Source organism: Mus musculus, chromosome 4, assembly GCF_000001635.26.
Source record: "Mus musculus strain C57BL/6J chromosome 4, GRCm38.p6 C57BL/6J".
In the NCBI taxonomy this organism is placed as follows: domain Eukaryota; kingdom Metazoa; phylum Chordata; class Mammalia; order Rodentia; family Muridae; genus Mus; species Mus musculus.
Window position 1 is genome coordinate 86,063,447 of NC_000070.6, and position 25,243 is coordinate 86,088,689.

General features: G+C 40.2%; 1 protein-coding gene across 8 annotated transcripts in view; it reads left to right on the forward strand.

Moving 5' to 3' along the window:
• The window catches only part of Adamtsl1 (ADAMTS-like 1), a 914,539-nt gene that overhangs the window by 549,595 nt on the left and 339,701 nt on the right, over positions 1 to 25,243 (forward strand). For all 8 annotated transcript variants that reach the window (XM_006538374.2, XM_006538376.2, XM_006538377.2 and 5 more), the window contains one exon: positions 24,263 to 24,390. In XM_006538374.2, the coding sequence (XP_006538437.1) occupies positions 24,263 to 24,390 (128 nt within the window). The remainder of the gene's footprint in view (positions 1 to 24,262; positions 24,391 to 25,243) is intronic.

The following is a 25,243-nucleotide window of genomic DNA, read 5'->3' on the forward strand; positions in this document are numbered from 1 at the left end:
AAGGGTCTTGTATATAGTAGGTCTCTAAGAATTGGCTGCCTTCCTTGAATCAATGTGAAATTGTATAATTCCAGGGTCAGCTGTGTCTCAGTACTATGTTTGGTGCTGGATAGGTTATGCTAAACAAAGTAGACACGGTGTAAAAAGTGGGCCTTTCTACATGTAATATCAGAAAGGATTTGGGATAGGGGTGGGCGAGACAGGAATTAACTGGCCAGTGCTTTCCATTGGTTTTATGTTGCTGTCATGATATTATTTTCTTTAAACTGTATATTTAACTATTGCTGATGTAAGGGTGTCTCTGCCTAAAGAAATAGACATATTAATTCATTATTTATAGTGATTCAAGAAGGAATGTGCTAGAAAAACTCTAAGTCTCTAAAGATTTATATTTAAGGTCATTTTTTGAGTTTCGCCTTTTTTCCCACTGAAGTTCTTCTTTTTTTTAAATAGCAATATTGAAACCTAAGATTAACGAGTGTATTATGCTGTCTCTGTGTTTATTTGATACATAAACACCTGTCTTTTCCATCTTAGGGCTATGCTAAAGAAATGAAACCTTTAACCCAGCCCCTCATTCAAGCAAGCAGAAGGCTGGTCAGGAGAGTATGGGATGCTACTAGCTGTGGTCTTCCCTCAAGAAGTTTACTAACTGGTGCTGGATGAGGCTAAGACAACCTACAGGCTGCAGGATCTTTTCTTCAGTGCTGGGGATTGACCCCAGGACTCTGTCCATTCAAAACAGGCACTTAACCACTGAGCTGAACCCCCAGCCAGATGACAGACTCTAAAATTAAAAAAAGAAAGAAAAGCACAGTATTCTGTGCCTTTACCAGTTGCAGTTTAAAGAAGGGATATGCAGAATTTTACATTTCATAGGCCACTAAAATTTCAAAAACGATTAAGGGACAGTTGCAGAAAGGAAGGGAGTAAAGAAAATGGAATACATATATATATATATATTAATAACTATGGATATTAATAAAATATATTACACGAAATATCATTGATTTGTTATACAACATGGGGTTAATACTAAAGAGTATGGTCTAATCAACGGAAGAAATACCTCATGTGTATTAATCTACCTGCTTCATTCCAGTCTCTTTCCTTGACTCAAAAGAAGAAACAAACAGAAACGATGCTGCCATTTACTATCTGAGGGTCCCAGGTTCTCCCCTAGGAAAGCAGCATCTCCAATGAAGTCAGGCCAAGGAGAGAGTAGGGAAAGCATGCTCAGCAGAGATCCTATCAGGACAAAGCAGAAGGATGAGTTCAGGAGACAGTGAGTGAATAAAGAACAGCCAAGCCACAGTGTGCCTTGCTTGCCTTGAGCAGGAGCAATGACTACAGCTATTGTTTTAGAAAGACAGTTGTGGTGGCCACATGAAGAAGTCAGAGAGGAGCCTAGAAGTTATATTCTTACCACCCCCACCCCTTCCTGGTGAGACACCAGGAACCCAACAGAAGCAAAACCAGTAATGTCCAAAAGGAGGTGTCCCCATAGAAGACTACGGAACCATTGGTAGGAAACCTACCCATGGGATCCTTCATCTTGAAACTCAAGGGTCTCTAGAGCCCCTATTAAGTACTAGGGCTCAGGTCCCACTGCTGATATAAGATCCAGAGCCTGGCACCAGGAAGGTGCCCAGGAAATGCTTAGAGACGTAAGGTGTACAAGAGTGAATAATTCTACTCATGGTCCCCTTATTAAAGGTTGTGAGCTAAAGGACAGAATTATCTTCAAAAACCTACAGAAAGAATTTTAGAGAAAAAAAATTTATCCATCCTCTGAAAGAATTAAGATTGTTTTCCCGTGAAGTATAAGTTTGGAACCATTCTCTCTGAAGAGGTTCCCAGGGTTTCAGACAGATCCCTCTACTCTCTGTCGATAAACTCTCCTCAAAGTCAGCCTAAGGAAGTTCCTTTATGTACCTTCTGCTGACTATTGCAACCTAAGGCTACAGTGTTTCCTTGTGTTTGGTCATTACCTTGCCTATTCCCTCCCCCAAAGAACCTATTAAGCTTTTCAGATTCATGTCCCAGTCATAAATCTTTCCAGGATATCAGCAAGTGCCTTTGCCCTCATTCTCAATATCCTCACAGCATCTAATCTGGGTTCCACATGTGAGGTTCCCTTGGCAAACAGCTGGGTCTCCAATGAAGATGTAGCACTAGGGTCTACACTTCAGTTATCTGCTATGATGAATGCCCATTTTGGTCCTTAGAAGAGAAACCATTTTTAGTACAAAATTGTAAAGTTAGAGATTTCATTTATTTGAAATGTGATAGAAAAAGTCACAAATTTTAGAGAGAAGCTTGCAATACATGTAACATAAGTTGCTTTGTGAGGCTCACTGGTAAGGAGTCAGATTGTTAATGAGTCAGGCATTGGACTCCTAGGGTATCGTTCTCCATCTCCTAATTATGAGCAAATAGTCTCTGTTGTACACAAAGCTATCCATACAGCTTTAGTACAAAGCTGATTCTACGTTGGCCTTGCCTCATAACATAGACTTTCCTGGCAAGAGCATCAAACAGGTATTTATGCTTAAAATCATATGGTTCCTTTTTCATAATAATTTTGGACATCTACCCCTTTTGCTTTCCTCCTTTCGTCCTCAAAATTGACTTCAACAGCATAAACATCTCTCCAGCTTTAGCAAAGAGGAAAAATGTGATTTTTCATTTGGACCCATGTGCCAACTACTGCCTTGTTTATCTGTGCTAGATAGTGCTGGCCCCACCTATTTCACCGATAAGAAAATTGAGTACACAAACCTAAAGGTGGTGTGGATTGCTGTGTATTCAATTCCTATTGCAAACAAATCATATTAAAATATGCAGTACAGATTATGTTCCACGTCGTTTGAGCTGTGTTTTGGCCTCTTTTGGCAGGCGCCTCCCCAACATGCTGAGTGATTGCCACAGTTTCTAAACCAAGTTCATGAGAGTTCACAGCTTGTACCGTATTTCATCGATCCTAAGATACACAGCTCCCCCCCCCCCCCCCGGACTTTGGAAACTTGGATGTACTTATAATTGATAGCAGGTCATCGTTTACTAAGTGGCATTTCTTTTTTAAAAATTATAATATTATATAAGATAGTAGTGTGACTTCAACTTTTGGCATCTTCCATGTGATAGAGTACTATTTCTGGATTTTTCCAATATCTAACTGATAAGAAGCAAAGGTTCCAGCACAAAAATATGATTATGTAGCCTTCCCATTGCTTCTCTGTACCTTCCTTTGGTGATGATTTTATTTATTTATTTCTGAATTTGTGCATTTATTTATTGCCCCTCTCTCTTTATCTAGAACAATGGAAAGTCTCTACTTAGAACTTATGGGAGCCCACACTCTTCCCTATCAATGTCAAAGTCCTTTAACTATCTCATAGTCTCTGTGTGCCTCAGTCTCCCTATCTGCAGGCTAGTATAGTGCAGTGGTTGTTGTTTTTTTCCAAATCTTCCAGGAACTTGCTACACTTAAGAATACCTTGGTGTGGTTGGTTTGTAAGTGAGCCATGTGATCCCCAAATACTCCAACTCTGACAGCTCCTGAACAGGAAATCATGAGCTGGACTGCCTGATTTGGACCCACTAGGATAACTTTCCTACAGTTTTCTGTGCCCCGGTGTCTTTGTGCCTTCCAAGGGTGTCAACAGCATCACCCACACCCAAAATCATAACCAAGTAAATAAAATGACTCACGCAGCATAGTTAGCATAGGATCTTACATGGGTAGCAAGCACCCAGGAAACAGCAGTAGTTGTGATTTTCCCACCCTAGATGCTAAAATGTGTCTACCTCATTCTCAGAACTACCTTCTTGTGTTTCCCTTGATTCCAGACAGCCAACAGCTTTGCTTACTAACCACAGCTTCCCTGTAAAACCTCAGAGAGTAGGGATGAGAAGAAAAAAATGTTTATTCTATCACTTAGAGGACGGGCTCTGGGGCCCACTGAGGCCAGGAAGCATAGGGCAGAAGAAAAGTATAGGTTAGCTCAAGAAAATTCTCCTTTGATTCTGCTTATAAATGCCTGTCTCATTCAAGGTTCTCAGCTCGCTCCTTCATCAAAGTCCTTTGAGAACTCTGGATTGAACATGTCTGGCCATCTGCTGTCACTCCCACCTCCACCTTTACCAAGAAATTCAGTTCGTGTTAGTTTGAGGACAAGTTCAGATAGAGCTCCCAAGTAATTTAAATGTGTAGCCAGCCTTTAAAAACAAACCACCAACAACAAATTGCTCTAAAGAAAGTTAGAGAGCGGAACAGTACCTTCCCCTCCTAGGTGAGTGGCTTCAACACTGAGAATTCTTTGTAACTTCCCCTCTTCAACTCTGCAACTCTCCTAGTAGCTCACCTAGTGGACGGGAGTGGACTGTGTATGTGAATGGTAGGGATGCACGTCAGACAGAAGGACAATGCCTAGTGTGAAGATGGCTATCCTCACATGTAACAGTGTGCACAGAAAACACTTCTTGCCCTCTTGTATAGTAGCAAAACAACTCATTTGAACAGCTAAATGTTTTAATTAAAAAAAAATAGAGGCCACGGACAGAACAAAGCATTTGGTACAAGATAGAAATTAGAGCTTTCCCAGTCTGATTTGAAGAAACAAAGCAGGCACTCTGAGGCCTCTGGCCTTCTGTGTATCCTTTGTCATTTAAACCTTTTGTTTCCTTTTTTCTCTCTCAATGGCCACTGTGTCAGATTTTGGATGCAGGACTGCTGTCCTCGGGCAGCTGAGCTTAGTTCTGATCTGGATGACTAACTCTTACCGAGCCGTATCTCATTTAATCAGACAGGGAGTCTAAGTTGCTCTTATCTGTTATTGAAATGGTTGTTGAGATTAATTCCTCACTTAGTACTTTGGCAGCAACTTTCTGTGCTGTTCTTTCTTTCAAGCCGTCCATGTACCTTTAGTGCCCATAGGGGTACTGTGAGCTCTAAACGAATAGTAAACCCTGTGGACTCTGAACCCCAAACACATCACACACCACACAAATGCCTTTACTCTGGGCTCAATCCCTCTCCTGGAACTCCAGGCTCCATGAGACACCACCATTGCCGCCTCACCCACAGCTTTCTTCCTTAGAGTATCTGGGCACACATAGTCACACTGCCAAGGCGCTGACCTGGCTGAAGTCATGAGCACCCTTCAAAAATGGCTGTGTGTCATGTCAACAGTAAGAAGAGCTCCTTTGGGGTACTAATTGGAGGAGTGGAAGGGGGACGGAAGGAGGCACTCTACTAAGGAGAACACACAGCACGGCTAATGGAGTGTGTGTGAGTGTGAACCCATGTGTCTATGTTATGGGCAGATGAAGGAGGCTTGAGGGAAGGGGCATGCTTTATATTGATGTTATGGAGCAGGGCTGCAAAAGGATTGAAGCCCCTATTTTTTTTTTTCTGATCTAGAAATGTTAAGTGAAAGTATTAACAAGGCATTTATTTGGACGAGTGGAATAATGTCCTAGAGATTGGTAAATCATCAACAAATCGAAGAGAGTGTCGGAGAAAGAGAAAAGGTCAAGAGGAGTATCAGACCACAGGGTGGGGGTTAGGGGGCACGGGAGGAGGCGATACTGGGAAAACCCTTCAGAGATTCCAGCCTTTACCAGTAAGGATGAGTAAGAAAAGACAGAGGGAGGGACAGGCAAGCTGTGGCTGCCAGTGAGCATTACTACTGCACAGCAAGATGTGAGGAAGGTCAGAGGATGTGGTGAATGACGGGATCCAGATGAGTGGCAGGAGAGCCTAGTTGGTTAAGAGGTGGGCAGGAGCCGGGGTGTTGAGGATGTGGGTACAGGGTGTGGATTAGCCTTTCCAAAAGCCTTGAAGTGAAAGGCCTGCAGGGTAGGGTCAGCAGGCTATTCAACACTGAGGACATGGAAAGGCAAGACTGGACCAGAAGGCAAAGAACAAGCGGGCGCAGGGAGATAAAAGTGAACTTGGTTTTAATAAAAAAGAGGAGAAAGTGCTTTCGTCTTAATAGCTCAAAGAATGCTGATAGCAGCCATGTGTGAAATTGATTTCTGAGCCTAGCAGCAGAGATGGTAAGACTGTGAGGCCATGCAGTAGTAAACCGTGATTTAACGCCTTCCCTCTCTCTGCTTATTACAAAGCAGGCTTTTAAAACGGTGCCTGGGGTGTACCTCAGCAACCTTGATATTGTCTGTGGCCAGCATCCATCTTAATATATTTCTGAGGCAGTTTTGGTGACTATAATATGACTTCACACATTAATCTATTAACATGTCCTATTGCTAAGTGTTCTGCACGATGCACATAAATATTATCACTCTATTAAATAATATCAAATGATGCTTGAAGGACTTGTACATCTTGCTGGAAATATAAAGGTGACAGGCTCCAAATGCTTCCATGTTGAGAGCAAAATACCAGCTGTATAAAGTCTCAGATCATCTGCTCCAGGTTTTCAAACACTGAGGAAGCATATGAGAATCGCAAATAGAACAGCATATTATATTTTACACACGAATAAACATTTACCAAATGTTTTACTGAATGGCTCCTTAGTATTGTTATTGAATTTACAAACAATAGAAGATTGTCTCACCTCCCATATGCACAATACTAAATGAGAATTTTCAGTTATGATTTTTTTAAATGCCAACAGTACATAGAATTTAACCAACTCAAAAAACAGAGGAAAATTCTATTGAACCTGACTGGAAAGACATGAGGGAAAAGTGCTGTGTTTGTCTCTAACTCCATTAGTGTTTCCTAGCTGAGCCTAAGTAGGCGCATGCTGTTTATTATGGTGACAGCGAATTATAATGAACTTGGAAAGATTCATCCATTTAGAGAAACAAATTACATTTAACGAATTTAAAGTTACAGAGTTATGGTCTCTGTTCTACATGAGAGAGAAGAGAAAGACTGCAAGGTGGTGCTGTGATGCATTTCCTTAACTAACTGGAGATGCACGGTGACACTGCTGTGGTTCTAACAAGGAGTCACCTAGCAGCAGGGTCTGGGCTCTCAGGATAAATGGAATAATGTGAGAGGAGATGGATCTGCAAAACTTAGTCGTAATTTAAAACTTACTTCTGAGTTCACACAGTAGAGAACAGAAAATGACAATAGCAGTTTCTATATTGATATAAAATGCAGTAATTAGTGAATATTGTTGAGACTCTGTGGTAGAAAGAGTCATAAGACAACACTGTTCTCTAAAACTTTGTTTGGAATTAAGTCAATTGGGAACTGAAAGCCAGAAAGCAAATCTGACTTTTATACATTCACCTGGATGACCTTTTCTTGCAGTGTTTATTGTTTTTCAAAGAATTAAATAGTAAATGTTTATCAATTAAATCTATGCAGTATAATTATGCATTTATCTTATGTTTTAGAAGTTACTTTAATATCTTCCATAGGTTCTGGGTGAAGAGAACTGCACAAAGAGAAAAATCCCAATATAAATTATCAGTTTCAAGAATCACATTGTTAAAAAAATTAATAATGAAGCCCTAAGACCACCCATCTCTTAAATTTCATTTAGCAATTATACTGCCCAACATTCATTGATATATTTCTGCTTTGTCTTTAAAGCAATCTTTATAGCAACTCTGAGAGTTAAGCCAAGGAAATGTTTGAGTCCTATTTTGTAGATAAGAAAGATGATTTGTAAATATGCATAAGTACAATAGGCTACTTTAGGATTCTAGGTACCGTAGAAATCATCTGACCCCAACCTGAGGCACAGTATGAAATAGAATTAAAGACCCAGAAATAAACACACACACACACACACACACACACACACACACACACACACACACTCGCTCACACGCACACTCACCAGTGAAGCACTGATCGTTGGACTTGGTGCCAAGTCCTGGTCAGACACCAGTGTTGAGACTGAAAGCCATGCAGCTCCTATCTACATACAAATATTGCAACAGTATCTTGTCTCTGAATATTTTAACTTCAGAATTCCAGTATTTGAACATTTAGATGTCATATTACATAGAATCTACTGTCCCGAATCCAGAACCCTTCCCTGGGTCAAGTTTACTTTTATTTTTTTCCCGATTATTTATGACTAATTTAGTATTTGAAATATTCTGTACTGCACTCATGAGTGTGCTTACTTTAAAACACCATTTAGTTTTTCATTGGCTGCTGCCTTTGCCACTGATTAGCCCAGGACCCCATGCATCCACACTGGTCCTGTCTGGATCAACTCCAGTCCCAGCACACTGGCCTCCTAAAAGTGTACTTCCCAGGTGGAGCAGAGGGTTAGCTGTTGCTGACTGTTTGCTGAGGTGTCTTGGCACCTATTCACTTGGGACATGAATTAGCCTACATTAAGGAAAACTGTGGAAGTGACTTGTCATTCAGCTTTAAATGTTGAATTCAGCATTGGTGTAAAGAGATTTATGCGAAAACAGTAGCATGATGGCCTTTCTTCCCTGTGGGTCAGGTTTACTTGTGTCTTCTCCCGTTCCCTTGCTTATCTGAAGCTTGCATTCATTTGCTCTCTTTTGAGAAACAGGGCAATTATGAAAGAGAGAGAAAAATGACAGACATTATGAATTAGGCCCTCAACCACAACTTGTCCTGGCCCGCTGTACACTCCAAGAATATTCACTGACACCGGTTAGATTTTCAGAATCCCCCAAGGCACTGGAGGACAACAACACATTTATCTTTATCCTGGCCTCACAAAGCACAGTCTCTAATGAAAGCTGTATCAGCAAAGAAGTGCGCTGCAGAGAATCCCAAGTGCTAAGCCAGCTGTAGCATCAGGTCCTAGCAATGTGCCCCAGGTCTGTAGGAGCAGCAGGGATTGCTTCTCCCTGGAGAATAGGAAGTTCACTATAAGGGCATGGTAGCTGCACAGTAAAGCAAGAACAGGAAGACACACATCAAGAGAAATTAAAGCATGTGTGAAGAAGATGAGGGAGATGAGAATCAAAGCAGCAAGCTAAGTGAGCACGCTGTTAAAGGGTCTGGCAGCACCTTGTGTGACCAAGAAGGGCGATGTGTGATCGGGAGCGGCAGGAATGAAACCAGAACATTTAGGGTCAAGTTAGAAAACGATTTTATATTCCACTTTTGGTAATTTGGACTTTATCCTATTCCCAATGATTCTTAACCTTATTTTTCCCCCTTGAGAACCTGACGAAAGCTATGAATCTTTTTTCCAGAAGTATAATAATAACACACATATGCCCAAATGGTTGCATAGGGTTTTTGAGCGTTCACAGCCCACCTGGAATCCATTATTAGATCCCACCAGCTCTACTCGCTGGCTCTACAGAAAGTCTCTTAGCAAGAAGTGAACAGTTCATCTGTGTGTTTTCTACCAAGATAGCTGGCAACGGTGTGGAGGGAAGACAGGTGGGAGTTTAAAAAAAAAAATCAGATGGTAAGGTTTGAAGGAGGTGAGGGTGAAAGACCAAAAAGAAAGAAAAAGTATTGCTTAACTGAAATAGATAACCCTGAGTGAGTATGGAGGATACTGAACAAATAATTTGTGATTGCTTGTTCTTATTTTTCCCATTAAATTATAAATCCCCTAAAAAATGTTGCTGCACCAACCTGGACTCACAGAAGCAAGGAGAAATGGAAGTCAAGCATCCAAGATTTGAACTCCAGGTTCATGCAGAAGCCTCGAGTTAGCCAAATGCCCAGATTGCAGAGGGCTGGGGAGTAGTGAGTTCCGAGGCTGAGGGAGAGTTGCTGGTAGACATAGAAAAAGATAAAGAGCTGTGGCAGACAATAGCTCTGGAGAGGAAGCAGTTATAGACATCCGACAATCTCCTGATGTCTATCTCTTCCTTTCCCGGGGCTTCCTGGTTTCAGATTTGGAGTCACGAAGGAAGGTGATAGGTTGGATTGATTTACATTTAGGATGAGGAAGTATTACTAAACACCATGAAGGAGATACTCTGAAAGATTTATTGTCCAAACTGTCAAACTTGGAAACCTGTTTCCACCACCCACCCTTCCTCTGCAACCTGCCTAGAGGAACAGCCACAAGGTAAACCTAGAGTAAAATGCTATCTGACAAAGGGACAAAAATATAGAGTAATGAAGAAGACCATTGCTTTTTAAAATTCATTCTTCTAAGCTATTGGAGCTGAATTTCATTGGAGTTACCTTCCAGTATGGGGAATAAAAAAAAGATGGCACTTCCTTGAACCAGAGAATTGAAGATGATCCTTAAACTTCAAAATACCTAGAAATCTTGGTACTAGATCTTTTTTTATACCTTCCCTTGTTTCCTTCTTCCTGTGCTTATTCTGTAGTCTACATATACTTATCAGGGACAAAAAATAAAATAAGTAATTAAGATGTAAAATAAAGGAAAATTCCAGAGGATTTTTCCATCTATTAAATACTTTTATGACAATAATAACAATTTTAATTACTACTGTGGGTAATTGAGAAACATATAGCCTTGCCTTCAAAGGGCTTGGTAGCTCAATTTGGAAGATCATTGCCATATAGAATGATAATCTGGAAGATTAATCAAGACCTAATTTCATGAATTCTGTATTAGCTGCAAATTGGCCGTCTACTGATAGGACGCGGAGTACTTACAAAGTAAGCAGAAATTTTACATTTATTATAATAAGTGCTAAGAGCCTGCCATTGAGCCACATCATCTGAATGAAGAGAACCTGGTGTGAGCAAAGGTGGAAACAAAAATGTAAGGAAAGAAAGAAGAGAAAAAAGAAGAGAAAGAGAGAAAGAAAAGAAAGAAAGAAAGAAAGAAAGAAAGAAAGAAAGAAAGAAAGAAAGAAAGAAAGGAAGGAAGGAAGGAAGAAGGGAGGGAGGGAGGGAGGGAGGGAGGGAGGGAGGGAGGGAGGGAGGGAGGGAGGAAGGAAGGAAGGAAGGAAGGAAGGAAGGGAAAGAGAGAAAAAAAAGAAAGAAAGAAAGAAAGAAAGAAAGAAGGGAGGGAGGGAGGGAGGGAGGGAGGAAGGAAGGAAGGAAAGAAAGAAGAGAAAGAGAGAAAGAGAGAAAGAGAGAAAGAAAAGAAAGAAAGAAAGAAAGAAAGAAAGAAAGAAAGAAAGAAGGGAGGGAGGGAGGGAGGGAGGAAGGAAGGAAAAGGAAGGAAGGAAAAGACCTGTGATATTTTATTATGGATTATGTTTTAGACAATAATTCCAAATATTTGTCCTCTAATACTGAAATGGGCACTAGAGAACTGGTCTAATGTGAGTATTGGAGTGGACATAAATTACACCCAGAGCCCTATGAAGCTTCACTTAGCATCATTTCACTAAAACTTTTCTGGACTGCAGTGGCACCATGGGCAGTGGGCAGTTGAATAAGAGTTGGCCAAGTTCTCTCAAGACACCTTGCTTGACAGTGGCGTGGTAGCTAGTCATCTCTTCCCATTTCTCTAGTACCAATTCTAATTTGGGCTTTTATCCATCAAGTCCTGAGCCATATTAATTTCTTAACTTTCCAGTTCCCTCACTGAATCAAGAAATTATTTTTTTTCCCTTCATCAGGAATGTTTCTCCCTGATTCCAACCCCAACATGTGCTTTCCAGAGCCTCAGATGTTTCCTTAGCACTACAGATGTTTTGTAAATTCATTTCAGCAAAAGTTGCCAGTGCTGCAGAAAATATCTGTGGCTGATTGGACTCACGGTTTGGACAGAGCTTGAGTTAGATTAGAGGGGAATGGAAACTGAAACTCCTTGCTGGCTCACCAGGAGCTCAAGAATTCACAAAAGAGCAGGGAAGGAATTTCCTTGGAGGGGGAGTTTCCAGTGTGCCTCTTTTGGGGAGTGGGGATATATGTGGAAGCCCCTAGAAGTAACTCTCCACTGTTTTTCTTGGTATTGTGCCTACATACTATTGTCCACTGGAGATTGCTTTCCTTTTCTCAGTATAGGAGGAAACAACAGCAGTAGCAGCAACAGCCAGAAAGAACAAACTTTGCTTTTAGAACTCCTGGTCAATTAGCTATTGTTTCATACCTGAGATGAAATAGCTCCAAGACGTACAGATATCCAATGAGCAAAAAAGATGATGTGTATGATCACAAACACAGGAATGTTAGATTTTAAGAATAAATTGGTGATCCTACACTGTACCTTGGCTCTCTATCTCTTTGTGAGAGCAATGAAATTACTGCCTTCTGTCTTATACTTGAGCAGTGAGTGAATTCAATACTTGAGCTATTATTGTTATGATAATACAAATTTTTATAGTGCACAAAGAAAACCAGGCTGGCAAGATGGGTCTAGTAAAAACTTCAAATCTCCTAGACTCTCTCTCTCTCTCTCTCTCTCTCTCTCTATATATATATATATATATATATATATATATATATATATATATATATGTATGTATATAGATACATCTATATCTATGATATATTTATCTCTATAGCTAGCTATGATCTAGATAATATATGAGTATATAATACATATGTTTATATATTTATTCATACCTGGCTTATAATCTCTATCAGAAAATACATAATTTTATAAATATTCTATTGATACCACAGTGGAGCGTTTGAAATGCCTCTATTAACTAAATTTGTGTTTTTAAAGTAACAGAAGCTGAGAGGGGTGAAATACTTTAAGGCATGACCTTCTTTGAGACAGGCTTATTCAAAGCATGGAATGATCAGTTGCAAACTTCTTGAATGCTAAGCTTTGTTCATGTCAGCAATTATTGATTTTCAATTCAGCTGCCTATGAAATTGTGTTCTGGTAGGGCTTTGCAGAGGTTCTCAGCTAGAAGAGTTGTAATCCAGCCTTGTCCTTGGATAGAATACAAAAACATTGCTTACTCTAGTTCTGAAATGCAAATCTTACTGAAGCATTTGACATCAAGCAGACTTGGGGGTTTGTTTCCTTAAAAGAAATGAAACTGTCTCAATCCTTGTCTCCAAGTTGTTGTTCCATGGGTGGGGAAGAAGCTCAGGACAAAGTAATTTTGGAAAAGCAGAAACAACATCACTAGTTCTTGTCATTTTAGAATGAACCTGTGTACGAGTAGATGCTGTTCAAAGGGGAGTGGGAAGTCGGAAGTTGTGGCTCACATTTGTTATCCTAGCACTCAGGGGCAACGGCAGAAGACTGCCAGCAATGGAAAGCAATCTGGGTTGCATAGTAAGTTCAAGGATATTATGGGTGCCAGTGTTGTGACATACAATCTCTGAGAAGTGGGGAAGGGGCCAGAGAGAAGAATGGCTCAGAGAGAATCAGATGCCCTTGGCCTCAGAGGCCACCAGTGTATGTACAAATGCTCATACAAACATATCCACGTGTGATTAAAGCTAGCATAATCTTTAAAAGGGAGAGATCAAAATGTAAAGGCATTCAGCAATAAAGAAGGCTATCTGTGAATATAAAACCTGCCTCCCCAAGAACAAGTGGGGCAGTGCATGGGAAAATGATCAGCAGGCGCCTTCCCCAGCTATAGTATCAATGCTTCCCCTTTGCAGATGGAGCAAAAAAATACCTGGTTCAAAGACAAGATCTGAAGCCCAAGTCAAGCTGACTTGTACCTAGCTGGTGAAATTGCTGTCTTCCAGGCTGTACTCTCCTTCTTCCTGTACATTATTCAACTTCCATTTCCTTTTTTCTTTTTTCTCCAATTTTTTATTAGGTATTTACTTCATTTACATTTCAAATGCTATCCTGAAAGTCCCCTATACCCTCCCCTGCCACTCTCCTCCCTACCCCCTCCCACTTCTTGGCCCTGGTGTTTCCCCTGTATTGGGGCATATAAAGTTTGCAAGACAACTTCCATTTTCTTATTTGTAAAATGGTTTCACACGATGACCTGGCTCGTCACGAGGACTAAATATAATACTCTGTGAAAATCATGGTGTTCCTCAGAACTACTTAATACTTCCACTAGCCCTCCAGGCTTGAGTGTAAGATGCTCTACCAACTTGTAAAAAGTATGATCTTGAATATGTGCAAGGGTCTATTGAAAGATACAGTAGACTAGTAGTACCTAAGTATTCCCTTGTCCTGGATAGCGTTTGCACCCTATTATAGAACTGACTTCTCTCCTCAGTAGCAAGGGACAGGCTTCATGCAGGCCTTTCTCAGACTATGCACTGTGTCATTGGCAGTTCATCAGATCCCCCCAGTAGTGCAGCTGTGATAAGAACCAGATTCTAATTTCCAGAGCCAAAGCCAGCAGCAAGTACTGTCTGTGAAGGCACATGCCTCAGTGTCCACACGACATGCTTCATAAGAAAGTACACACAAATGCTAATGGGATTTTCCAAGAACCCAGCTACTGCTTAGTGTCCCTAAGCTCCAAGGAATAGGGGATCACAACCCCTATATTGGCAGGGGAACCTGTATTTCATGTTGTTAAAGAAGCCAAGGATTAGATAGGATTTATAGAGAATTAATGCATGTAGAAAAGTTAAGAATGCAGTCTGCAGATTGCTGTCCCAAAGCTAGGTTCATACATAGATAACATGTTCCTGTGGATGATTGTCCACTGTCTGTGAGCACACCAAGGGAAACTGGTTCTCTCATCTTTAAAGGAGTTGTCCCTCTTAGAATTTTGCCATGCATGACTTCTGTTTGTGCAGCCGTAGGCACACCTCCAGATGGCTTACCCCATATGCTGTCTGTCTGGAAGGAGAAAAAAACCTGGGACTCGGGTACATTCCTACTGATATCACAGTTGTAAGCAGTGTTCTTTCCTTTGTTCTGTAACTCGTTTTGTTGCTTAGGAGGCCCTTCTGATGTCTAGATACCATGTTGCTTCAGTTCTTATATTACTTCAATTTTACCAACACCTATGCAACATTTCATCAGCACCTATATTCATTTTCATTTGGTTCTACCTCTTACTACAACATTTAGGAAAAAAAATATTTTCCAAATACCCTATATATGCCTGCCTCCGAGCCATTGAAACTTTAGAGACTTCCCTTGCTAATTTATGCTTCATTCCCCAATACTGTAAACCTGATAACCTATACAGGTTCCAGTGAACTGGGTCTCCAGATAAATTGGGACATAGATCATTCTAAGATTAAGTTTCTACTGGACAATGAAATACAGGGAAACTATTACTTGATTTGACCCAAGTACTTAACTATTCTAGCTGTCAGTTTTAGGGCTGTTCACCTGAGACTTTGTTGGCATAATTAGTTCTGGTATTTACCACAGAATTATCAGATGGAAACCATGTTGAGATAAGCTAGTAGTGGCAAGAAAATTACATCATTTGGATGAGGGAAATACTGATATTCATAGCAAGTATAGAATGATCTTCCACGACAATTTGTATTCCGTATGGTTGGTATTATTTTATGATTTAGACTTGCTTGTTGACTGACCTGGAGCAATGGATCAATGCTATTGGATGATTGATTGTTGAGTTATCCAACAACAAAAAAAAAAATAAACATATGCTTCATCAAACATTTCATTTAAAAGTCAATACATGGTACCAAAGACCTAGAAATGCCATTTTTAATGAGAAATTTTATAAATATACTCACATTTTATATGATTGTAGAACCATTATTTGGACCTTATTTTTCTTATTATTTGCCTGATTTATTTAATACTGGCAAAAAAAGCCAACAACAACAGATGTTCACTGACCATTCTTACTCATCTACTAGCTGAAGTAAAATAAATACTCCAATGCAAATGGACTATTCCTTCTGTTCAATAGCCATCTACTTAAAAATTATTCTTTCAAAATTTTATGCATGCATAAGATGTATTTAGGTCATCTCCATCTTTTCCTCTACTGCCATCTCTTCTCAGATACTTTCCCAACTTCACCTTTTTTCAATAGCCCACTAAGTCCTAATAGTGCTACCCATCTGCACAAGCATGCTGAGCAGCATCCACTGGAGCACTGGTCATCTATAACAGGTCATACTGGGGGAAAATGATTCTCCCATCCTCAGGAGCCATCAGCTGTCACTAGCTCTTCAGCTAGTGAGCCCCATCTCTCTTCATGATGCATTAGTTACTGGCTTCATTTTGTGAAGGTCTTAAGCTGGCAATATTCCTACCATATGTTTATGAGGGCAGAGGCCCTGTCATGCACAGAAAGCATTATTTTGCAGCAACCTTCCCCAACATGTGACTCTAAAATCTTTCTGCTTCCTCTCCCATGGGGTTTCCTGAGTCTGAGTGTGGAGGGTTGGAGATAACAGATGTCCCATTGTTTATGGCTGAGCGCTCCATTTTGATTAGCTCTGGGTCCCTCTATTTACCACTATCAGATGTGAAAGAAAAAAAAAAGCAAGTTTATCTGGGTAAGTGATTCACTAGTCTGGTGATATGGGGGAACCTGTTGGCTGGTTTTGATCATTTTCCTACTGGTGAAACATTGACATAAAGACAATTTCATGGTTGTTACTTGTACCTGTTGCTGATGTTACTAGTTAAGGTCATGGTCTCATCTGACTCTGTTGCTGAAATGTGTATTCTGTTTTCAGGGCCAGTCTCATGACCACTGTGTTTAGAGGTGGGTGTGATTATCAGGAACACTGAAATGAAAACTGTATGTGTATACGGCAAGAGTTAAATGGTGGCCCATAGGCTATATCAAAGTCTAGATTTTTGGTTTCAGGTGGAACCAGCATTGCCTTCAGCAACCTGTTACCTCCCATTATTTTTCAGCAAGCTTCATTTTTCCATAAATATATAACTCAAATTTTACACATTTAAAACAATACTGCTTGGTAAACTATCTAAACAGGACCATATCAAGTAAGGAAATAGAAGAAGTCATTAAAAACCTCCCAACCAAAAAAAAATCCCAAGACCAGATGGATTTAGTGCAGAATTCTACCAGACCTTCAAAGAAGACCTGACACCAATTTTCCTCAAACTATTCCATAAAACAGAAACAGAAGGAACACTACCTAACTCATTCTATGAAGCCACAATTACTCTGATACCTAAACTACACAAGGACCCGACCAAAATAAAGATCTTCAGACCAATCTTGTTTATGAATAGCGATACAAAAAATACAAAAAAATTGCAAACTGAATACAAGAACATATCAAAACCATCATTCACCATGATCAAGTAGGTTTCATCCCAGGGATGCAAGGTTGGTTTAGTATATGAAAATCCACTAATGTAATTCACTATATAAACAAACTCAAAGAAAAAAATCATATGAGCATCTCCTTAGATGCTGAAAAAGCATTTGACAAAATGCAACACCCGTTCATGTTAAAAGTATTGGAGAGATGAGGAATTCAAGGCCCATACCTAAACATAAACATATTAAAAGCAATTTACTGCAAACCAATAGCCAATATCAAATTAAATGGAGACATATTTGAAACTAAAATCAGGGACAAGACAAGGGACAAGATAGGGATTGCATTGACAATTCCCACTCTCCCCATATCTATTCAAAATAGTACTCAAACTGTTAGCTAGGAGAATAAGACAACAAAAACAGATCAAGGGGATACAAAATGGATAAAGAAAAAAATAAAGGTATCACTATATGCAGATGATATGATAGTATACATAAGTGACCCCAAAAATTCTACCAGAGAACTTCTCCAGCTGATAAACAACTTCAGAAAAGTGGCTGGATACAAAATTAACTCAAACAAATCAGTAGCCTTCCTTTATACGAAGAATAAACAGGCTGAGAAAGAAATTAGGGAAACAATTCCCTTCATAATAGCCACAAATAGTATAAAATATTTTGGAGTAACTCTAACCAATCAAGTGAAAGACCTATATGACAATAACTTCAAGTCTCTCAAGAAAGAAATTGAAGTTCTCAGAAAATGGAGAGATCTCCCATGTTCATGGATTGCCAGAATTAACATAGTAAAAATGGCCATCCTACCAAAGACAATCTATAGATTCAATGCAATCCCCATCAAAATCCCAACACAATTCTTCAAAGACGTGGAAAGCACAATTCCCAAGTTCATTTGTAAAGTCAAAAAAAACAGAATAGCGAAAACAATTCTTAACAATAAAAGAACAGCTGGGGGAATCACCTTCCCTGACCCCAAGCTTTACTACAGAGCAATAGTGATAAAAACTGCATGGTATTGGTACAGAGACAGACATATTGATCAATGGAATAAAATTGAAGACCTAGAAATAATACCACACACTTATCACCACTTGATCTTTGACAAAGACGCCAAAAATATACAATGGAAAAAAGAAAGCATCTTCAATAAATGGTGCTGATTTAACTGGCTGTCTGTATGTAGAAGAATGAATATAGACCCATATTTATCACCTCTTGTCACCTCGTACAAAGCTCAAGTCCAAGTGGATCAACAACCTCAACATAAAAACAGATACACTGAATCTAATAGAAGAGAAAGTGGGAAGAGCCTTGAACTCATTGGCACAGGGGGAAATTTCCTAAACAGAACTCCAATGGCTCATGCTCTAAGATCAAGAATTGATAAATGGGACCTCATAAAACTGGAAAGCTTCTATAAGGCAAAGGATATAGTCAGTAAGACTAATTAGCAACCTACTGATTGGGAAAAAATCTTCACTAACCCGGCATCTGATAGAAGGCTAATGTCCAAAATATATAAAGAACTCAAGAAGTTAATCACCAAAAAAACCAAACAACCCAATCAAAAATGGGGTATAGAACTAAACCAAGAGTTCACAACTAAGGAATCTCAAATGGTTGAGAAACACCTAAAGAAATGTTCAAAGTCCTTAGTGATCAGAGAAATGCAAATCAAAATGACCTGAGAGTCCACATTACACCAGTCAGAATGGCTAAGATCAAAACATCAGGTGACAACACATGTTGGAGAGGATGTGGAGAAAGAGGAACACTCTTCCATTGCTGGTGGGATTGATAACTGGTGCAACCACTCTGGAAATCAATCTGGAGGTTAATCAGAAGATTAGAAATAGATCTACCTGAATACCACTCTTGGGAATATACCCAAAAGATGGCCCATGATGCCGCAAGGGCATCTGTTCTACTATGTTCATAGAGGCCTTATTTGTGACAGCCAAAATCTGGAAACAACTTAGATGTCCCACAACAGAAGAATGGATACAGAAAATGTGGTTCATTTACACAGTGGAATACTACTCAGCTATTAAGAACAAGGACATCCTGACTTTGCAGGCAAATGGACGGAACTAGAAAATATCCTGAGTGAGGTAACTCAGACCCAAAGGATATGCATGGTATGCACTCACTAATAAGTGGATATTAGCCGCACAAAAAAAAAGAAAAGAAAAGAAAGAAAAGAAAGGAAAGGAAGGAAGGAAGGAAGGAAGGAAGAAAGAAAGAAAGAAAGAAAGAAAGAAAGAAAGAAAGAGAGAAAGAGCCCATGCAGAATACACAAGATATAGTCCACAAAATTCAAAAGGCTCAACAAACTGAAGTGCCCAAGTGAGGATTTCTCAGTCCCACTTGGGAGAGAGAAGAAAGCAATCACAAGTGGAGAGGAAGGGAGGGAGGGAGGGAGGGACTTAGGAGGGAATGTAGACAGGGTGGTAGGGCAGTAGGGGGTAGAGGGGAACATGATCAGATATTGGGTGAGGGAAAAGGACAGAAGCCCTGAGGGCCAGCAGAAAGAATGTAAACAGGCAACCTCAGGAATTAGAAGGTTGGTGGAACCCCCAGAATGCACCAGAGCACTGGAAGGTGAGAGCCTCCCAGGACTCATAGAGAGGGACCTTTGATGAGATGCCTGACAGTGGGGAGAGGGAACTTGTGGAACCTCCAGCAGGAAGACAGGACATTTGTGGGGTTGTCATCCCACAGTCACACCTCTGACCCATCATTGTTTCTGTCTGAAAGAATTACAGGGATGGAAATTGAGAGAAGCCTGGGGAGAAGAAGGTCCAATGACAAGCTCAAAGTGGGATCCAGCTCAAGGGGAGGTCCTAGGGCCTGACACTATTACTGAGGCTATGGAATGCTCACAAAAAGGGATCTATCATGACTGCCCTCCAAAAGATCCAACAAGCAGCTGAAAGAGTCAAATGCAGATATTTGCACCCAACCAATGGACAGAAGCAGCTGACCCCTGTTGTTGAATTAGGGAAGGCTAAAAGAAGCTGAGGAGAATGGAGATTCTGTAGGAGGACCAGTGATCTTGGTTAATTTGAACCCTCTAGATCTTTCAAACACTGGACCACCAAGCAGACAGCAAATACCAGTTTATATGGGACCCCTAAGACACATACAATTGAGGACTTCCGGGTCTGTGTTCATTCAGAAATGATGCACCTAACCCTCAAGAGACTGTAGACTGCAGGGAGTTTAGAGGTCAGGTAGGGTGGGGGGTGGGGGCATCCATATGGAGATGGGATGGGGTGGGGAGGAGGTGTGGGATGTGGAGCAGTCGGAGGATGGATGGAGAGAGGCTTCAGTGGGCAACTCGGGGTGAGTCACAAATAAGGGATTAAACTAGAAAATGGGGTCCCTGTTGGCAGATACACAGAGAAAATGGGCCTTTCATGAAAACATGAAGCCTCGTAGCTGGATCTACAGCCTGAGCCCATATTAAAAATTGTTTTTCTCTGCTCTGAAACACGACCTAGAGCCATCTCCTCTGTCATATCAATATTTTAGTCTCAGCAAGGAGAAATCCCTTGTTCTGCATATCCATCTGAACCAAACTGAACTGAAAAGGCCAGCCAGCAGGCCCTTCTCCAAACACAGAGTTATTCCAAAGTCAGGCAGGGATTTTAGAATTTTGCCATTTGGATCACTGTAGTGGTTCAAACGCTCTTAAGTTAAGCCAGTTTCGAACTGGTGGTTCTTCATCTTAGACTTTTAATTATGTGCTTTGGGGGTTAATAGCTGTGTACAGAGCCATGTTGGTGTGTATTCATGAGAGTGTTTATATGTTGTCTGTATATGGTTCCATTTTTGTGTGTTACATAATAATTTAATCAACCTAAAACACTAGTCTAAAAAAAAAATGCTGGCAACAAGCGACAAAGGCTGCAAATTTAAGAGAGAAATAAACAAAAGTTGAATCAGGCCAGACCCAAAAGCTGCTTATGTTGAAGACTGTCTTAAAGACAGCAACAAGCAAATATTTTGAATTTTAAATGGTCTGGAAGGAATTGCTCAAATGTTGTTTCTGAAAAAAGGAGGAAAGTCACTTTCTCTAACATTAAACACAAACGCATTTGAAGTGAACTGTGTTTACCCTACATACTTAAAGAGAACTTGGAATTTCTTCTTGGAGAAGGAGATCTGGGGGCCTTGTTTCTAAAGCAGCATAAGATCTCTTTCAGGGAAATGTGGGCGTTTACTGTGTGTAATTGGGATGACACTCATAACTTGATGTGTGGTGAGAGTATATTCAGGGAAGCATCGTTGTAGACTTTTAAATACTACCTTTGACAAGTCACTTGAAAGAGCAATGGCAGAGCTTGAAGGAATCCAATTATAGCAGTAGTTCTCAACCTGTGGGCCATAACCCCTCAAGCAAACTATGACTCAAAACATTAGCAAAATTACAAGTAGGAAATAGCAACACAAATGTTTTTATTTATGGCTGGGGGTCCCCACAACATGAGGGACTGTATCAAAGGGCCGCAGCATTAGCAAGGTTTAGAACCAATGGTTTACAGCAAAACACACAACTCTATCATTCTCTTGATGTCTTCTTCAGAAAGAGACAGTGCACTGAGTATATCAGCCTTACCACACATGGAAACAGTTCGCATTAAATTTCTACAAGTTGGAAAATTACATTGTTTTCCTTTTTACTGTCATATTTGGATCTCATCGAAGTTGGCTCACTTTGTTACGTTGTATACCACAGTATGTGTGAGACTGCTTCCATTTCAGGCACACTGTATTTGAGGAAGATATGGAAAACTACATTGTAAAAATGTATATTTGTTACAGCAATAGTACCCCTCCCCCTTTAGGAACTAGAGATGGAAGCTAGCACCTTGCACATGCTTACACTTGCTATGCAAGCACCCTGCCTCTTACTGAGCTCTAGCCACAGCCCTCGCTTTACTCTGCTTAAAGACAAGGACTTACCCAGTCACTCAGGGCAGCTTTGAACTCTCTGTAACCCAGGCAGTCACCTAACCTCAGGCTCCTAAAAACTTGGGGTTCTAGGTCTGTGCAATCAAGACCAGCTCTACAAGCCTATCATCCACTCATGGGGGGCAAATACAATTGGGGGTCCAAGTTATGTGACAATTTCTTTTCTTTGCAAAGTAAAGGAAGGACTTCAGTGGGGCCTACGTGTGTGAACTCCTCTCTCATTAGCTAAGCTAGTGACTCTGAGTGCCCCTATTACACTCACGGGACTTTGGAATCCAATTCTTCGGGAAGTAAACAGACTGTGAGGAGGTTCCTGATGAAGCTCCGTTACCCATGCTGTATGACTCCAAATTCCGACAGCTCGTGCCCCCAAAGAAACAGAGTAATGCATGTGGTTTCAGGATACTACTATGAGAAGCCAGGGATTGCAGAAAAATAATACCTGTAGCAGTGCATCAACATTCAACAGTGCTACATTCAACAGAAACACTGCCACCTACCTTACAAGCATATTTCCTGTTCCTTACAATGTCCAACGGTATGGAAAAATGGTATGAATATGAAGCAAATAACATTAAATAAAATTAGGAACAAGGCTTAATTGACTTTTTATTTAGGCCCTCCTTGTTTTTTTAATATATATTTGCTGCAAAAATGATCTTAATATTAACCATTTTAACCACTTTTAAGTGCACACAATTTAGTGGCATCAAGGATATTCACATTATTAACACAGCAGTCATCACCATCCATCTGTAGGACATTTTCACCTTCTGAATGAAAATTCTATACCTATTAAACATCAACTCCTTGGGTCCTCTGCCCCAGTCCTTAATAACTGCTCTTCTATTCTCTCTGTCTAGAATATGGACACCTACAGTACCTTGCATGATTGGAATCACTCAGTGTATGTTCTGATGTGCCTAGCTTATTCACATAGAATAATGTCTTCAAGGATCACCCATGCTGTTGCATGGGTCACAGCTTCTTTTAAAGGCTGGGTAACATTCCACTGCATGTTTCTGTTACAATTTGTAAGCATCCATCTCTGCATGGACATGGGATTGTTCCTACTTTGGCTTCTTTTTGCCCATGAATTAGCTTTGAATCCTCTTGGTGATCCATTAATGTAAGATATTTTTAGTATTCACGTTTTAGGATAAGAAAACAACCATAAAGAATCGATGTAGAAGTTTCTGGAGGCAGGAGGCTCTGGAACCAGGATATCCTCCCACTGTGTGCTGAATAGATCATTTTTTTGGCTTACGACCCTAGACATCCTAGCTCCCCTTTCAATGATTTAGGACTAGAAGTTAAGCAAGTGCCAGTTAAAATTCTATTTACATGGCTGCAGAAAACAAAACGAATGCTTTATGACAGTGTTAATCTTAAGTTGAAACCATTCAGCTAATCCCAGAGAGAGAGAGAGAGAGACAGAGAGAGAGAGAGACAGAGAGAGAGAGAGAGAGAAGGGAGAGGAGGGAGAGGGAGAGAGAGTTGTGTCATGACTATGATGATGTTATCCACATTTGGTAAAAAGGGAAATTAAAGCATTTGTGATTTATAAGTTATTTGATTAAAGGCAATAAAACATAGAAGCCATATCCAAACTCATACTTTCTAACACTGAAGCTTTTGCTAGAAACTATAGGACAATCATAATCTGTAAAGACTGTGAGGTACAACATGGAGACTAGACTATGACAAAGGTTACCATACAGCTGATGCCCTTTCTCCTGAGAAGCTTATAGCAAACCAATTCACTTGTCTGGAAGATATCTCTGCATTACTGAGATTGCTTCATATAATTGTTCCAATTAACAGATCTGCAACCTGAGAATGAAATTGCTTCATGAAAGAAGTCAGTTGTGTATACTGTGGTCGGGCTTGGGAAGCTGTGCTAGTGTGTACATGCCTAACTTCAAGGAGCATCAGTACCTGTGTGAGATAGAGAGTACATAGATCTGCAACAAGGTGTCTTCAGTGCACTGTCTCCCTCTCACTTAGGTATCTCTTTTTGCAACTTTATTTTCCAATTAGTCAATGAATGCAATCATTTACTTTAGGTCATTGCTCAGTTGCCATAAACTGAAAACTCATAGCGTCAAATAGACATGTACTATTAAAGTGAAGAGAGCCAGGCATAGGTTTTCCTTTTGAGTGTGATCTTCATGGAGAGACAGGCACTTGCAGTTAGGATGAATGTTTAAGGGTTTAAAGGAGGCATGATGCTAATCAGTCATCTTCTCATTTATTGCAGAGTTCCAGGACTGCACGCTCAGAGGAAGACCGTGAAGGCCTCTGGGATGCCTGGGGCCCTTGGAGCGAGTGTTCCAGAACCTGTGGTGGGGGTGCCTCCTATTCCCTGAGACGCTGCCTGAGCAGCAAGTAAGTTCTGTCCCTACTGGGGACTCTGAGAGTCAGAGATAGCTAGATTGAATCAGGGATTTGTGGGTGGGGTTATGCAAATCATTGTGTTGCTCATAAAGAAAATGATTGGGAGGGAAAGGAAAGGAAGACACAACAAATTACATGGAAGAAGTTTGGGGTTGTTGTTATGACTATCTCTAGGTACGTAGATACTGTTATGTAATAGACAAACAACCCATATAATTTCTCAAGAAAACAGTTTTGATGTAAGGTCTGGATGAACAAGTTATTATTTGGAATGGTTCTGGACTCATTAGTTAAGATATGGAATTCTTTGTAGAATGTATGAGTTATGGTGATAATAATAACATCAACATTCCATTGTTACCAGACAGTTATAGGCATTCTGGTAGAAGTTATTCCTTAAGGCTGTTGAGTTTCATAAGTGATGGATTTTAATGTAAGAAAGTTTGGAAAGATAGAAACTTCTACAGAAACTGTGGCATGACTATTGAGAGAGATAACCCAGAGACAGAGGTTGCCAATGGCTTCTAGGCAGAATGGAAAATGCCCGGGCCCTTAGAATGGAAAATTTTTACTAAGAGTAATAATAATTCAAAGCTGCTTTCTGAGCTGTGTGGTCTTATGACTAGACGTGTCTCAAAACTATAAAATAGAAAGTACCATGGCAGTGTTTTTTAATGAAAGATTTTATTTGACAATGAAAAGTGTTAAAGGCGGGACGCTCAGTCAACATCACTGAGCAATAGAAAGTGCGGGGAGAGGAATGCACATGTACACCAATTCTCTTAGACATTTTTGGGTTTTAACTTTAAAAGTTTTCACACAAGTATATATCATGTGTTGAGCA